Below are 15760 nucleotides of genomic sequence, written 5' to 3'. Positions count from 1 at the left end.
GGATTAATGACCAGACATCTGTTATTGTTGACAAATATTTCGGCCTGAGCACCTAACACTGCCATGTCATGTGGAGTCTTGAAAGTGAGCATCCAAACATGGTTAAATTGAAAAACTCCTAGATTGGTAACTGTCATTTTACGTTTACAGTGGGTATGATTCAGTATATGTAGCTAATTTCTTTCTTTCGTACTTTGTATATTTTCCCGGGCTGTAGAATTTGTGGCCGTAATTCACCGATCGCCCATTAAACACGCTGAATCTTTTTCCAGGCTATCACGAGGGTTCACAAATGTCCCGTATCTTTATAATGCGTCGCTTTTTGCAGGCGAACCTGAAGATATCATAACTTACTAGTGCTGATGTGTTTTTCATCGTCTATAAACGGTTGTAGGTTTTACTACATACAGAGATATCCGGTGAACTAATTCTTGTAATACTTTGCTTTTTAGCGTCACGTGCTACCAGCGGAGCAGCGATGTCGATTAATATTCTTCCGGCTGAGGGGTTTCTACATGTAAACAGTCGAGAAAGCGTCACCCGGTGTGCGGCTATCGCTGCACCTTTCGATGGTCACCGATGTTTCTTTATTTTTCTGAAGCATATATGTGTCATCGCTAGCGAAACGATACGTTCGTGCTTCCACTTTTGCGTTGAAGGCGGCAGATCTTCAGTCGCAGATATGTAGACACACCGCAAGATCGTACAAGCTGCAGTGACAGTTGCACGCGCAAAATTGACGCGATGCGCGTATATGCTTACTAGCGCACACTTCGAGTGCTTCGTACGTATATTCAAGGTATTCCTGAAACGAAGCATGCTCTTTATATACATAATTGTTGTACGATACGTTAGGTATAATGCTTAATCTGCACCCCACGGAAGAAATAAACCTTTTTCTTGCAAAAACACTTTTACTGGCAAAGTTTCACTGTGCAACCTAAAAAAGAAAGTTTTAGCCGCTACCGGCACTTTCATTCTATTTATCTTCTTCAGTACATTCCTGCCAGGGTCTCCCCTGTATTAGGCCCTATAGATGGGCTCCGGAAGAACAACGTCGCACAATTCTTTGTCCAACTTTTTCTTTTTCAGAATTGATAAATATTCTTTTGAAAATCTTGCAGAAAGAAATCGCACACTTTGAACAACATCTCTAAAGTACCAAAAATACCTCCCTTGTAACATTCGGTTGGCACAACAAAATCTGGCAGTGCACGTCCAAGCCTAACTTGGCAGACAGTGAACAAAAATGGATCATGAACGTCACGCAGGAACAGAAATCTGCTGACAATCTGCCGCAAAAAAAGATGCCCTAAGCCCACGCCGCCATCCTTGACACTTCTAAATAAATTCGTGCGGCTGCATCTTTCCCATTTTGAAGCCCACACAAAAATCGCGAATATCCTATGCAGCTTCTGCACACTCAATCTTGCACAGTGTAAAACTTGTGTCATTTGCCACAGCCTAGAAGTAAAGAAGGGGTTGCACACTGTGGTTCTGGCAAAAATTGATAAGCCAGTTCCTTTCCACTTATCTGCCCTTTCTCGCATGTCATCTGTGCATGCTCTATCGTGGTAGCGAGACTGCACCACGAAGGAATACGCTTGAGGTGGTTATATTTCTGTTTATGTAGACGATATTGCTCTTTCGTACTTTGTGTATATTTGTAGGGTGTAGAATGTTTGATCGTAATTGACTGATCGCCCTTTAAACACGCTGAATCTTTTTCCTGACTATCACGAAGGGTTATCCGTGCCCTGAATCTTTACAACGCGTCGCTTTCTTGCAGACAAACCTCAGAATGTCGCCATTTACTAGTGTTGATGTGTTTTGTCATCGTCTTCGAACGCATGTAATTTTTGCTACATGCAGATATATGCGGTGCACCAATACTAGTAATACTGCTTGTTTTAGCTTCACATGCTGCCAGTGGAGCAGCGACGTCAACGAATTTACTTCCGACCAAGTGTTCTGCATACGTAAACACACCAGGAAGCGACTCTCGATGTCCGGCTAACCTGTGCATATTTCGATGGTTAGCGATGTGTTTAATTTATTCTCGAGCGTATTTTTATCCTCGCTAACGAAACGCTACGTTCTTGCTTGTACTTTGGCGTTGAAGGTGGCAGATCTTTAGTCGCAGATATGAAGATGCACCGCAAGATCGCACAGCTACAGCGACTGTTGCACCCGCAAAATCAACGCGATGCGCCTATGTACTTGCTAGCGTACACATTCACAGCTTCATATCTTCTAGATATTTGTGAAACAACGCGTACTCCACATATACAGAAAAGTTGTAACGTATAATATGTACGCTTTCATGCTTATTCAGGGCGCAGGCATGTTCCGAAGTGGTCTGTCTGGTTTAACTTCACGATCCGCCGAATTGTGTTGAGAAGCGGATATACACTGTCCCGTATCAGTTCCTGTCGTTTCGGGTTTGTCCGGTTTCAGTTAAACCGGAGATGACGTGTCCATTATATGAACTCCATGCAGATCTGGTTCGCCCTGTTTCATATCCATACCGGTTTCGGATATCATGTAAGAGTTGCATACTGGAATTTGTCTCTCCTGTATTATCTCCATACCACACCGGACCGTCCAGATTGAGATTGATACCGGACATGACCTTTCCGTTGCAAACCTGTTTAAGCTTCATACATGGTGGTCACACCGGTATGAAATTAATACGGGATAGAAAAGGACCGGTTCAAACCCGTTTGGCGTGATACGGGAATTTTAACTAGGGACATAGATCGTTTTGGGTGGTAGTGCACGAATAGCTGCTGCTACCTTGGAACATTCAAAGGCTGGTATGTTTCGGTAAGAATAATATAAGTGACAAGTGAAATTATTCGGCGTATCAGTGGTTGGAACGCTTGGGCACCTTGAGGCGAACACATTGCATACTGCTTGCAGATCGAAGATTGCGTCAAGCGGTCACTTAAGCTCCGGCTTTTACGGTGTTACGCGATAGGTTAGGCTACGAGCCTACATATAAAGTCCCGCTTTAACCAAGCCGCATGACGTGCTATGAAGCCTCGGGCAACTTTATTGCAAGAGTCCTGGCAAACTTATTCTAAACTTTCCTCCAAGGTTCACCCTTCCCTTCCACATAAAAGGAGAGGTCCGATCTGGCAGCTCCTGCCAAACGTGACGTCAGATAACCCTAGTTTCACTCAGTACGCGGTCAGGTCAGCTGCCAGCCACGCCTGCCAACACAATGCTCGTTAATTTTTCGCGCACAAGAGAGTCGAAATGACCATCGACGGCGACTACGACAGGCAGGCGCTCGAGAAGAGGGCATAGCCACTGATTCCGTGAGCAGCACGCGCTCCTTTTCATTGTTGGCATTCAACTTTGGAGGAAAGTTTTTTGCCGTCAGCGGCTTCGAAAAAGCAGTATGGTGATAACAGTTGTCGCAGCCATGGTGTCGTCAACATTTCGTCAAAACCTTTACCAAGTATCATGGGCGGGATTTCCGGCCCTCTCATAGCGTACAGTTTCCGAATCGAATCCGGAAAGGCTGAAACTTCAACCGCAAATATTATAATGCTTGTAGCACTTGGGGACATGCTGCAATTTGTATTAGCTTTGAATCATTAGTCTTCAATATTGCGAACGAAACATGCAGTGTAAACTGACGAGTTCAAAATAATGAAATTTGGCGAATGAAATCAGTAATGTTGACCTCCATTTACTTATCGTGTGTCCTCCGAGCCGATTATATATGTAAACAGTAAATAAACACCCTATATATATATATATATATATATATATGAAGCTCGAATGGGTTTGGTAGGGCATAAACTTAAAGGAGATGGCCCACGCTAGTCAAACTGTAAACTTTAATCCGACGTTTCGGCCGCGGTCCGGCCTTTGTCAAGGAATGCAGGAAGAAACAGTCGGTCTTCATTTTTTATATACATGCACAATCCAAGAACGCGTGACCAGCCACTATCGAATAATAAACATCAAAATATCACAACAAGACTCCACACGCGTGATGTAATGGCGGTGCAAGGTATATATTTATTTATTGATTGATTTAAAATACCCTCAGGGTACAGATGTACGTTACAGAGAGGAGGGGCGCATACAGGATATATATATATATATATATATATATATAAAACAGAAGGTAATGCAATAAGCGTACAAATCTCTGAAAAACAAAGCACATGAAAACGAACAACGAGGTACATGGGTAATTTAGGAAGATGGCATAGGCGTAAAAAAATATATAAAAATAGAATACGCAAAACAGTATACAATGACCATGCAAAAAGTTTTATTACAAAGCAAGAAAGAAAGTTTGCAGCGCGGATTTAAAATTTTCTTCTTCAGTTATACTTGTTAGGGATGCAGACAAGTTATTCCAATCATTACAGGTGCGGGGAAGAAATGAGTTAGAATAGGCAACTGTGTTTGACTGGGGAAAATTTACTTTTTGAGTGTGGTTACGGCGACATGAAATGTAGGATGGTGGTTGAACCCATAAGGAGTGCAATGTTGAATTATGGTAGTATATTTTATGAAAACGTGAGAGGCGGGATAGTTTTCCTCGAGTCGATAACAGCGGGAGATGTAAGTATGCTTTCATATTAGTAACGCTGGCTGTCCTTCGATAGTTATTTAAGATGAACGAGGCTGAGCGATATTGTACTGCCTCAGCGGAGTGTATGAGTGTTAGAATGACAACTGTTGACAACTGCTGGGCTTAGGTCATGCATCTTAGTAGTTTGCACAAAGGAAGTAAGATAAGTCACTTAAAAAGATGTCACTTTCAGCGCACAAAACACAAAATGTCACGAGGCTAGAATGGGTACAGTACACGTCACACTTAACCCTGCAGTATTCAGGGGGGGGGGGGGGATTCATCCACTGAAGTATCATTCTCATCGGTAGGCGACTGTCGCAGATAACACGTCAGTACGATTTAACAGGGAAGTATAACTGTGGTTTAGCACGGTAAAAGAGAAATAAATTGAACAGTCACCCGAATCACGGCATGATGAAAAATTCAGTTGTGTTCTCATTGCGACGGAGACAAAGAAAAGCCGTTATAGAAGTTAATTGTTCGTACCAGTGTAGATTACACAAGGAATTATGTGAAAGGTTATTAGATACGACGTGTTGATCAGTCCATGTTACGGCGGAAAGCAATATGCTCGAGTGAAACTAGCAAACAGCAAACGATGTGGTGGATATGAAGATAATATCAGTGCAAGTAAAGCATGGCATCCTGTGAGGGGCAGTGGGCTGTGATCCTAGGAACGCAAGCGAAGAGGCAATCAGTGCAAAATGGAGCCAATGTCGATGAAACATAATATCCTTTAAGGAGCTGCCAGAGGTGCTACTATAAAGTTAAAATGCTACGACGAGAGACAAGTTAGCTTGCCATTGTTTTCATTCAGACCACAAGAAACTATGTTTCGCTTGTGAATAAGGAATGATTCGCGAACTTCGCGTTCATGGTGGCTTCTAAAACTTGATTCCTGTAAAGTTACGTGCATTTTTTAAAAGGAGAGCTTGACAATGTTTGCATGCGTAGTTATAGGAAGGATAGGCAGTGTATCACAATGAGCATATTAAATGGTATCTGAAGGGTGTTTCGGTTTGGCCAATGTACTGAATTTAGCAGATAGAACATTCAAGCATATAAATCACATTGTCTGTATCGCATGAGTAGTTGCCACGAATTTTCACATTAGTGTTTGATGCAGTGGTGAAAGCTTTCACCGATGTAGTCAATTGTGAGCAAACTTTGCACCGTGACCAGTTGCAAAGATGGCAGCCGATTGGCACAGTGGGGCTAGCTTTAGACGAAGTTAAAATATTACTGAGGTTCTTGCTACGGCGATAGACAACACGGGGGTTGCTGATAAATTTCTTTTAGATGCTCACTTTTTATGAGCATATGCCTGCAACATTGGGGACCGAATCTGAATGCGTTAGCACAAGATTGATTCGTGATTGGCCGGAAGGTCATACCGGATTGTGCCCCTAATATCGAGGTACATCTAATGCAGTTGATTAGACGCCCTTTTTCTTTTTTGCAAATGCTGCTATGAATGTAGATTTACAATCTATACGTTTTGTAAAACCACAACAGGAAATAAGGTTTATACCGTGGCGGTTTGGTGGGCGCTGATTAACACACAGACAAAGAGAAGAAAACACGGGACTAGCGCCTTGCTGATTAACACACAAAGAGAAGAAAACACGGGACTGGCGCCTTTGCTGATCAACACACAGACAAAGAGAAGATAAAACGGGAATGGTGCCTTTATATATATATATATATATAGATATGCCTGTGTGCTATCAGCGCCCACCAAACCACCATGAACCTGCAACTCGCCCAACTTTTCTTTCCCTTAAACTTTACACCCCCTTCATAAACATTACTGTCTGAAGCGCAGCTAAAGTTTTGGTTTGCATTTCTTTAGAAGAGTCAGCATATTTTGCGCTCTTGTTGGCTTCCTCTTAATTCAACTGAAACTGAAATAATCAGCCCGAGCTCAAAAAACAAATTGCATGGGTTCAGATTTATAGTCCTAATGCAGTATAGTGCTTATTTTTTTAACACTTTAAACACCCAGGTCGCACTTTTAGTCCATCAACAGCACACATTCGAGACGTTTCCTGCTCTTTCTTTGAAAGGCTGCTTTTCTTTCAGCAATGAAAGCCAGACATTCTAAATGGTCAAGTTTTAAGAAAGCGGCAATACTATTCATCATGCTTGGGGTTGTTATTTCCTCGTCTGTAAATTGCTGGTATCGGCCATTTTCTTGCACTTGTCCAGAATATCTGTATGCGGCCCTTGAATACTATTGCCGTGTAAACATTTCGCGTAAGCCTCTAATATAAAAGTAGCCGTTTTCAGGATATCTTCTGTGACGCTAGAAGCCTAAATGTTTCATTTTTACAGAATTCGTAAAGTTCGCCGCAGAGAAGAAGAAAGGACTTCTTTATAGCCCTTTTGATGGCTTTAATAATGGATACTGTTAGTGGGTTCTGCCTCGTTGCTGCTCCTTTATCTACGCCCCCTTTTTTAGCTTTGCAAGATCTGCAAGGATTTGTATTCCATAGACCTAAGAAACACTCTTCTGACATATAGTGTCAGAGTATAGCCTATCGCACGCGTTTCCTATTGGGAGAAACGTTGTCCTGGTTTGGGCAGTGTTTATTTAACCACTCATACATTGAATTAACACTGATCTTATGAAATTAAACCTACATTTGAACATTCATTATTTTTATTGTACGTTTTTCAAAACTCCCTTTAACTTTCAGGGCGAGATGCGGATGGATTCTTACGCCATGGTGTCTTCGCCGGAGAACGGGCCTTGGCTGAAGTTCTACAGCCTGTGAACAGAAAAAGAAGCATGATGACACGAACAGAAACAGATCACTTCATCATCGTTAAGCTGCTGGATATTTGAGTAGGAAGACACTGCAGCAGCAGAAGACAACAGAAAGTAGTAGGATAGGCAAAACTGTACGGTACTTTTTATATCTTTGAATCGCTGATCTGCTTTATGTATTCACGAATCACGCGTGCAATAAAACGTGAGATGTGCTGCTGTTTGTTCTGTACTTGGGGCATGGGAGTGCAGGTTTAGAGGAATTCTTTTTCAAACGGGGCGCTTCCTCGCAATACGCCGTACTAGTGATTTTTACCTGGTTATCAATATGTGCTCTCTCGGATGGCGGCGAACCAGCAATAAATGAAAACAAAATTACGGCCGATTTGCATAGTTAATCAAATACGATGTACGTGCACTGCCTATCCTTGCTATACCTTTCCACTGCTTGCCGTCACATAGCCTGTCTTCGCTTCGGCATCCGTTTCACGACGACGCTCAGTATCTTGAGCAGTTTACTACCACGCTCAGCACGTTTCCAGATTCTTTGTGCTAGATTCTTGCTCTGTTTAGCTGCAATATCAGAATGAGTAGACTCATGATCCCGCTGCTTTTGTAACCGTTGTACTGCAGCACGTCGAGCACGACTAACCTGCACCGCAGTGCCAGACGGCCCGGCGTTATTCATTGCGACGCAAAGCAAATGCGCGGCTCAGCCGCGTTCTTAACTTTCCTTACAACATCTTGAGAAATGAACAAAATCAGGCACAATGTACCTCTTTACAATGCATTGCTCTGCGGCCGAAAGGTCTGGGTTGGGATATTAGGGGGAGAGAAAGAGAGAAGAGCTAGGGAAACGCGCTTGAAGGCGAGCGCCAGTTAAGGCGCGGAGGTGTGCACAAACTGCTTCACGACGCGGCTAGCGGCTCGGAGCCGATATCCAGGATGCACCGAGCGTTTACATCTGCTGTCCGTGAATGCTGAGGAGTGACTGATGCGAGGGGAGAGATGCCGAAAGTTGAGGACGCGCGAGCGACATATGACTGCTCACTTCGGAGTAACACACACTTGTGCAACGCTGCCCAGTGATGGCCGCCACGCTCACGACACGCCCCTGTCTCACTGTCTTACTCTCTCACTGGGTGCATCTATGCGGCTGCTCCGCCCCTTCAGTGTTAAGTAGCGTGATGCGGGCGTCACCACTTTCCTTCCTTCTCTTCAAGAGAGAGGGGCTTCTGGTGCAGCTGTGCGACCGCTCCTACTCCTCAATACTGAACTGCGCGACGCGCGTCGATACCTTCTCTTTCTCCACTTCAAGTTCACGAAAAAAGAGAGTGAGTGGCTTCGGACAGACATCGATGAAATCCGTGATTGCGGCTAGTAGTGCAAACTTAAATGACCAAAAGAAAGGTTGGTTGGTTGGTTGGTTTGTGGGGTTTAACGTCCCAAAGCAACTCAGGCTATGAGAGACGCCGTAGTGGAGGACTCCGGAAATTTCGACCACCTGGGGTTCTTTAACGTGCACTGACATCGCACAGCACACGGGCGCTTTTGCTTTTCGCCTCCACCGAAAAGCGGCCGCCGAGGCCGGGATTCGATCCCGCGTCCTTGGGAACAGTAGTCGAGCGCCGTAACCACTGCGCCACCCCGGCGGGGTAAAAGAAAGGGGACAGACATCCGAAATTAAAGTGCGCTTAAGCAGTCTTCATTCAGATGGCATTATTCAATTGCAAGGATGAATCAGAAGACATCGACGCTAAAGCCCCTTTTTATATCAGACATGAAGAAGAAGCACTCTTTATCTCAACTGCGCATCACTGAACAGCCCATCAAACTTACACAATTTATCTATGAAAAAGACTAAAACAGCACCATTAGTGATGATAACCTAGCTATGAAGGGTAGGGGGATGAAGGAGTTATTTCTCAGGAGTAGTTTTGCGTCTAGAAACAGGTTCAGGTTCGATGAACTAGGTGGTAAGACAATGGAAGCGTTTTCTATTAATGAGCGGTGTATTGAGGTGCTTTAAAGCGTCTTGACAAGTCGGGAGTTGGTGTATTGCCGACAGTCTTACTTTTTGAGTGTGCTAATTCATTGTCTAAATATTTGCACAATATTTTATTTCTTTCACGAGAACAAAGCAATTTCCATCTAGACTGAAACATTCCAAATACCTAACTTCGAGGCAAGCAAAGACCCTGTGCACTGTATCTTTAGCAGTTATCTCTCCCTGTCTTCCTTTAAAGTTCGCTTGCACAGTTTCATAGCGCGAGATTCTGCGCTGTCGTCATCGTGGTCAACTTAATAAACGGTCGTAACGAGGTCCATATGGCGCCATCTTCATAACAGTGTATCTTGTATTTGCTTAGTTACATAAATAACCGAATTTGTTGCACATATTTTCTACTAAGGAAATTTCGTTCGCTGTGTGTTCCCAAATTAAAAAAAAAAGTTATCTTGTTAGCATGTTTCATTGGCCAACACATTTCACGGCAAAACAGAAATGATTTGATTGGAGTAGACTGAAGAGTATACTAATTTAGGTAGTGAACTGCTGAATGTGGATAGAGTACTAGACTGGCGTAGGTGCATCTACAGTAGTCCCACAAGGGCCAGTGTGGAATCACTGTTATGTTTTTGTATAAATTATGTTTTGCAAGATACATTTCTCTGTATGATGGATATATTGATAATATTATGTGCCATAGACCTACAAAAGAAGGGCCTGTGAGGAAAGTTGGTTCATGTGGCGTGTTATTCTTTCTTGTGTTGTCATCTTGACGCCATAGGGTTACCAAGTCAGAGAGGTAAAGCTTGCTTTAATGACTATGACGCTGTATAAGCGGCAAGCAGAACTGAGTCATGGTGCAACATTCGTGACAAAAATGTAATCTTACGTGTAGCTGCATCCATGCGTTTTCTTAGAAGATATTTTATACATACATATCTGAGCGTACTCATATACATCTACATTCAATATACACAGCCTTTATCGAAGGCGTCTCGCTACAAAAGTTCCTTCAGAGTAAACGTTGATATATATTCACTTCATGATTTCTTAGGAAAGAATTTGGTTTTGGTTTTCTTGCCACCCATATCTTGTCTATAATACTCATCTAAAACTTCTATTTTAATAGCTGTTTAGTTTAATGTTCAATACGAATCAAATATGTAATCTATGTTTATGTGTTTGACCACTTATATTGACACCTGCATTTGGCCTAGCGAAAACCATTTGTCAAGGAGCTTTGTCGGGCCACATATTGCTTCCTTTTTCTCCTCCATTTTTTCCTCTAACATGTATTTGTTGGAAATAAAGAAATATTGGTGTCGGCATTAAAAACTGCCTTCGTGTTACAATGCGAAAGCATTGCTTCCCCGCAACCAAGTTAGGTCATCAAATTAGCCCTTTGATCAGACAGTATTCGAGCACTACAGTTGCACGAACTCTGTCGGGGAAGCACAATCGATAGCATACATTAGAAGCACTACGGGTGTGCCTTAAATGAATGCCTTGTTGAAATGATTGATTAACGCTTTGCGTGAAGTCTTAGCTCAAGATCTTAACTATGCTTGTTGCTCCGTGTTTCACATGCTTCTTCTCCTTGTCCCAATTCTTCATCCTCCGCACGTTTGCGCTATTTCGCCTGGACCTCTTCGCCACATTTAAGCGTCTTGCTGGTGCCTTTGTAACATCACCTGCACCTTTTGTACTTAAAGCTCTTCGTTGACATGTCGTCGAGTACATTGAAAAATAATACGGCGTTTGAACGATGAAACGAATGCATTTTTCACCACATCATGCAAAAATAAATGCAGATGCAAGCCCGTGAAGATTGAAAGATTGTTCCTAGTTAGGGTAATGAAAGACTGCTTTACATATTCGCCACTGCTCCCCTCGCAGATCTGCTTCGAATGGCTGCTTGCACATACACCCGCTGGCTTCATATTTCTCGGAAAGACGTTGGGAGCTTTAGTGCCAATTGAGTAGCTTGAGCAAACGCCGACAAACGCTCGATCAGCGGTCCACGTTAAGCTGCGAGTTCAAAATATTAAAGCATCAAATTTTGCACCTGGGAGAGAACCAAATACTTAAAGGTTCAAATGACAGCCTGGCGGCGACAAGTAGTTACAATAGTGTTATTTCCCCCACAAGGCTGCGAAGATTTAGGATTTCACAGAGGAGAACAATACTTCCCGTTCAAATGGAGGATTTATTGCTTCAGATTTCTGTGAGGTTTGTTAATGAATACACATGCATAATTTGGTAGTCTTGGAAAATTTATTGCATCCTTAAAGTAGCAAGAATCTAGAATGCAATAGCCCATTTTGTTCTCAATGCCTAGCCGAGAACCTCTAGGTGCAACAGCTTCAAAACAGTCTAGGTTGACATTGTAACGTAAAGTTACACAGAAGGCACTCTGGCACCAAGGAACACCGACCACCAGTTAGGTCAGCACGAGACGGACTTCGTCGTCGTTTCCCAATCGCCCGTTCAATTCTCCGTGGTCTTCTTCGAATGACATGTGTCATTGCCCCCCTTCTTGGCAATATCGCCTCGATGCTGGAAATGCGATGAGCTGATATATTGTGTACTTAGGTTGATATGAAAACACCACAACACAAAACGGGATGCCATCAGTCTCAAGATCAGTCAGCGGGGCGGCCGTGGTAGGGTTTTATCCGGACGACGTGTACAACGCCAATGAATATGCGTCGTCTGCGGCTTGAGGGGTCTTGGGTCGCGGTTTCAACTTCGTAAGCAACGTCGCTGATGAGGTGGAGGACACGGTATGGGCTGAAGTACCGGCGCAGCAATTTTTCGGACAGTCCGCGATGACGAACGGGCGTCCAAATCTAAACATAGTCTCCTGGCTCGTAGGCAGTGAAGCACCGTCCCTGACTGTAGCCGTCAGCGTCTAGTTTCTGTTGTAGGTATATGCGCTGCCTTGCCGGCTGCCGCGCGTCTTCCGCGCGCTGAGTAAAACTAGCAACGTCAAGGTCAAGCTCATGTTCGTAGTCGGGGTATACGGGCGGCATTGTATCCAGAGGAGCGGTCACTCGACGTCCGAAGACAAGTTCGAAGGGAGTGAGCCGCGTCGTCTTTTAAAGTGCCGTATTGTACACGAACGTGGAAAATTGGAGAATTTGATCCCAGGTCTTACGCTCTATATCCCCGTACATGGACAGCATGTCGGCCAGAGTTCTGTTTAGCCGTTACACCAAGCCATTAGTTTGCGGGTGGTCTGCCGTGGCCCGTCTATGGCTAGTGTGTGTAAGATTCAGCACAGCCATAGTTAGGCGGGCCGTAAAAGCTGCCCCAAAGTCGGTAATGATAATAGCCGGAGCGCCATGACGCAGTATGATGTCTTGGACAAAAAACTCTGCCACTTCGCTGTCAGTTCTATTTGTGAGCGATGCGGTCTCAGCATACCGAGTCAAGTAGTCTGTCGCGTCAACAATTCAACGTTTTCTATTAGTTGACTTTGGGAAAAGACCAAGAAGATCCATCCCCACTTGTTGGAAAGGAGTTTTCGGCGGAGTGATGGGTTAAAGAAATAAGGCTGGTTTCACGGGTGGAGTTTTTCGGCGTTGACAGTCACGGCAGTTTTTGACGTAAGAACGCACTGAAGGAAATATTTTCAGCCAATACTACGCCTCCCGAATTCTTGCAAGCGTACGACTAACTCCCAAGTGGTCGGAGGGCGGTTCGTCGTGACAAGCGCTCAAGATGTTAGGCCGTAGTTGCGTGGGTACTACGAGTAAAAATGTCTCTTCTGATCTTTCAAAAATGCGCTTGTAGAGAACTAGGCTCGATCGAGCCAAACGTTCAGACGGGTCTTTAAGAATTGCCAGCCGGCACAACGAATGATGGTCGCTGACAATACGGAAGGGTCGTCCATACAGATATAGTCGAAACTTGCTGGTCACCCAGATTACCGCAAGACACTCTTTCTCAGTGCTCGAATAGTTCGCCTCTGATCGTGACAGCGTTCGGCACGCGTAAGCAATAGCCCGGTCTATTCACTCTTGTCACTGAATGAGTTCCGGCCCGAGGCCAACGTTGGTGGCTTCAGTATTTACGTGGGTTGTGGCGTCCTCATCGAAATTAGCCAGTATTGGGGGCGACGTCGGAGCTCCCGGAAGACTTGTTCTTGATTGCCCCCCTCCCCCCCACAGGAAGGATATGTCTTTTCTGTTTAGTGCTGTCAGCGGTTCAGCTATCTTGTAAAAATCCTGGACGAGGCGTTGGTAGTAAGAACAAAGACTCAGGAATTGCCGAAGTGCCTTTTTGTCGGTAGAGCGTGAAAAAATTCACACTGCCGTAGTCTTGTTGGGATCAGGGAGAACACCCTGTGCCCTAACAACGTGGCCGAGAAAGCATAGTTCCTTGAAAGCCAAGTGGCATTTCTCAGGCTTGATCGTTAGTTGCGCGCCTTTGAGTGCTTGAAGCACAATGCGCAACCGATCCAGGTGTTGCTCGAAAGTAGGTGAAAAAATAACATCATCTAAGTACACCAAGCACGACTGCCACTTCACACCTGATAAAACCGTGTCCATATACGTTGGAACGTGGCAGGTGTAGAGCAAAGGCCAAACGGAACCACCTTAAACTCGTATAGGCCGTCGGACGTCACAAATGCAGTATTCTCTCGGTCTCTGATCCACCTCGATTGGCCAGTATCCGCTTTTGAGTTATAATGAGGAAAAGTACCTGGCGTTGCGTAGTCGGTCGAGGGCATCATCAATCCTGGACGCCGGATATACGTCCTTTTTGGTTACGTTACTTAGCTTTTGGTTATCTACACAGAATCTCAAGGTGCCATCTTTCTTTTTCACAAGGACCACTGGCGACGCCCATGGGCTCGTTGAAGGCTGGGTCACGTCGTCCGCAAGCATTTCATCCACTTGAGTTTTAGTGGCTTCCCGTTCCTTGGCAGAAACCCGGTACTTGCGCTGGCATACCGGTAGAGTGGTCTCATCGGTGATGGTGTGGTGCTTGGCGAAAGGAGTACGACCGACCTTGGAGCCCGTGGCGAAGCAGTCTGGGAAATCAATCAGAAAAGCCGAGGGAAGATTCCTCTGGTCTGGCCTCGGATCCGGGCTGCCTTTAATGGTTTGAGAGCATGACAAGTTGCGGCCCCTACTTCAGGGTTGATCCCAGCAGTGCATAAATGAGGCAAGGCAGTAAAATCGTGAAGGAAGGCAAAAGCCCTGTCCTTGGCGAGGTGCCGCAAATTCTTAGCAAAATTTGTCAGGAGGACAGTAGCACAAAAGTTCTAGAGTTGCACGAGTCCTCGAGCAACGGCTAGATCCTTCTTGAGTAGTAGTGGGAGGTGCCTATCTGCGATGCCCTCGTAATCCTGAAACAAGTCATGTCACAAAGACCAGCGCACTAGCCCGTGCTGGCACTCTCATATCATCGTAAACTATGCGCAAAACATTCAGTCCCGGATTCTAGTTTTCAGTGCGCACCACGGCCCGTTTCATTGAAAAGGTCACACGCGCTTCTTTCAGGTCAATCACAGCGCCGTTGGTGCAGGAAGTCTAGGCTACGAATCAAGAGTTTCGAACACTCAGGAAGTACGACGAATTCTCCGACATACACAAAACCACGGATGCCAACCCGCGCTGTGCACTTGCCTGCAGGAGCAATCAAATGACTTCCCGCCGTGCGAATTTAGGGGCCGGACCAAGGAGTCAAAATTTATTCAATTCTCGAGCGAGACCATAGCTCATTACTTATTAATTGTTACGGTGTCGAGTAACGTGGTGACATCCACTCCATCAACCGTTATGCATAAATCGGAAGTAGTATGTCGGATGCTGTCGCTACCTGTCCCAAGCGCAATCTCGTCGGATCGGCATGACGATAACGGAGGATCTTCACATTTCTCGACATCAGCGATCCTGCCTCCGAAGGCCGCTGGTATTCGCTTTCCCGGCGAGGGCTGGGACAGCGGCATCGGGAATAGTTGAGACTTGGCGAACGGTAGCTTGTCGGTGACGTAGACTGACGCTCTTGGTAACCGGGAGTGTTGGGATACTGTCGCGCAGGAAGGTTTGTTGCGACCTCAGTAGGCCATTCGTCATTCCGAGGGCAGGGTTCGTCCGGTGTGAAACCCCGCATGTCGACGCCGCGGTATGGGCACGTTCGGTAGAGGCGACCAGCTTCACCGCAATGTTAGCAGAGGGGTCCACGTTCCCGGGTCCGCCATTCTGGACCTTTACGGGGTGGCTGGTAGGTTGAGGGAGGAGAGTAGTGAGGCTGCATGCGGCTACATGTGAGGTCCCCCGTGCGAGAACCCTGCGGCTCCATTGCTGGAGCGGCGGCATTGATACGATGGTCCGGCGTGGGAGCCGTACGTAGAACTGACGCGTAGGTG

General features: G+C 45.2%; 1 protein-coding gene across 1 annotated transcript in view; it reads left to right on the top strand.

Moving 5' to 3' along the window:
- The window catches only part of LOC146188146 (cytochrome P450 3A14-like), a 73037-nt gene extending 65319 nt beyond the window's left edge, over positions 1–7718 (top strand). The window contains exon 14 of the mRNA XM_084605000.1: positions 7303–7718. Coding sequence (XP_084461126.1) covers positions 7303–7380 — 78 coding nt within the window. The 3' untranslated portion in view covers positions 7381–7718. The remainder of the gene's footprint in view (positions 1–7302) is intronic.
- The last annotated feature ends 8042 nt before the right edge of the window (positions 7719–15760 follow it).

Source organism: Amblyomma maculatum, chromosome 5 (assembly GCF_055883805.1).
Source record: "Amblyomma maculatum isolate TAMU_Amacu chromosome 5, ASM5588380v1, whole genome shotgun sequence".
NCBI classification, from domain to species: domain Eukaryota; kingdom Metazoa; phylum Arthropoda; class Arachnida; order Ixodida; family Ixodidae; genus Amblyomma; species Amblyomma maculatum.
The sequence above is the reverse complement of the archived record's forward strand: the minus strand, read 5'-3'. Positions and strand labels throughout refer to the sequence as shown.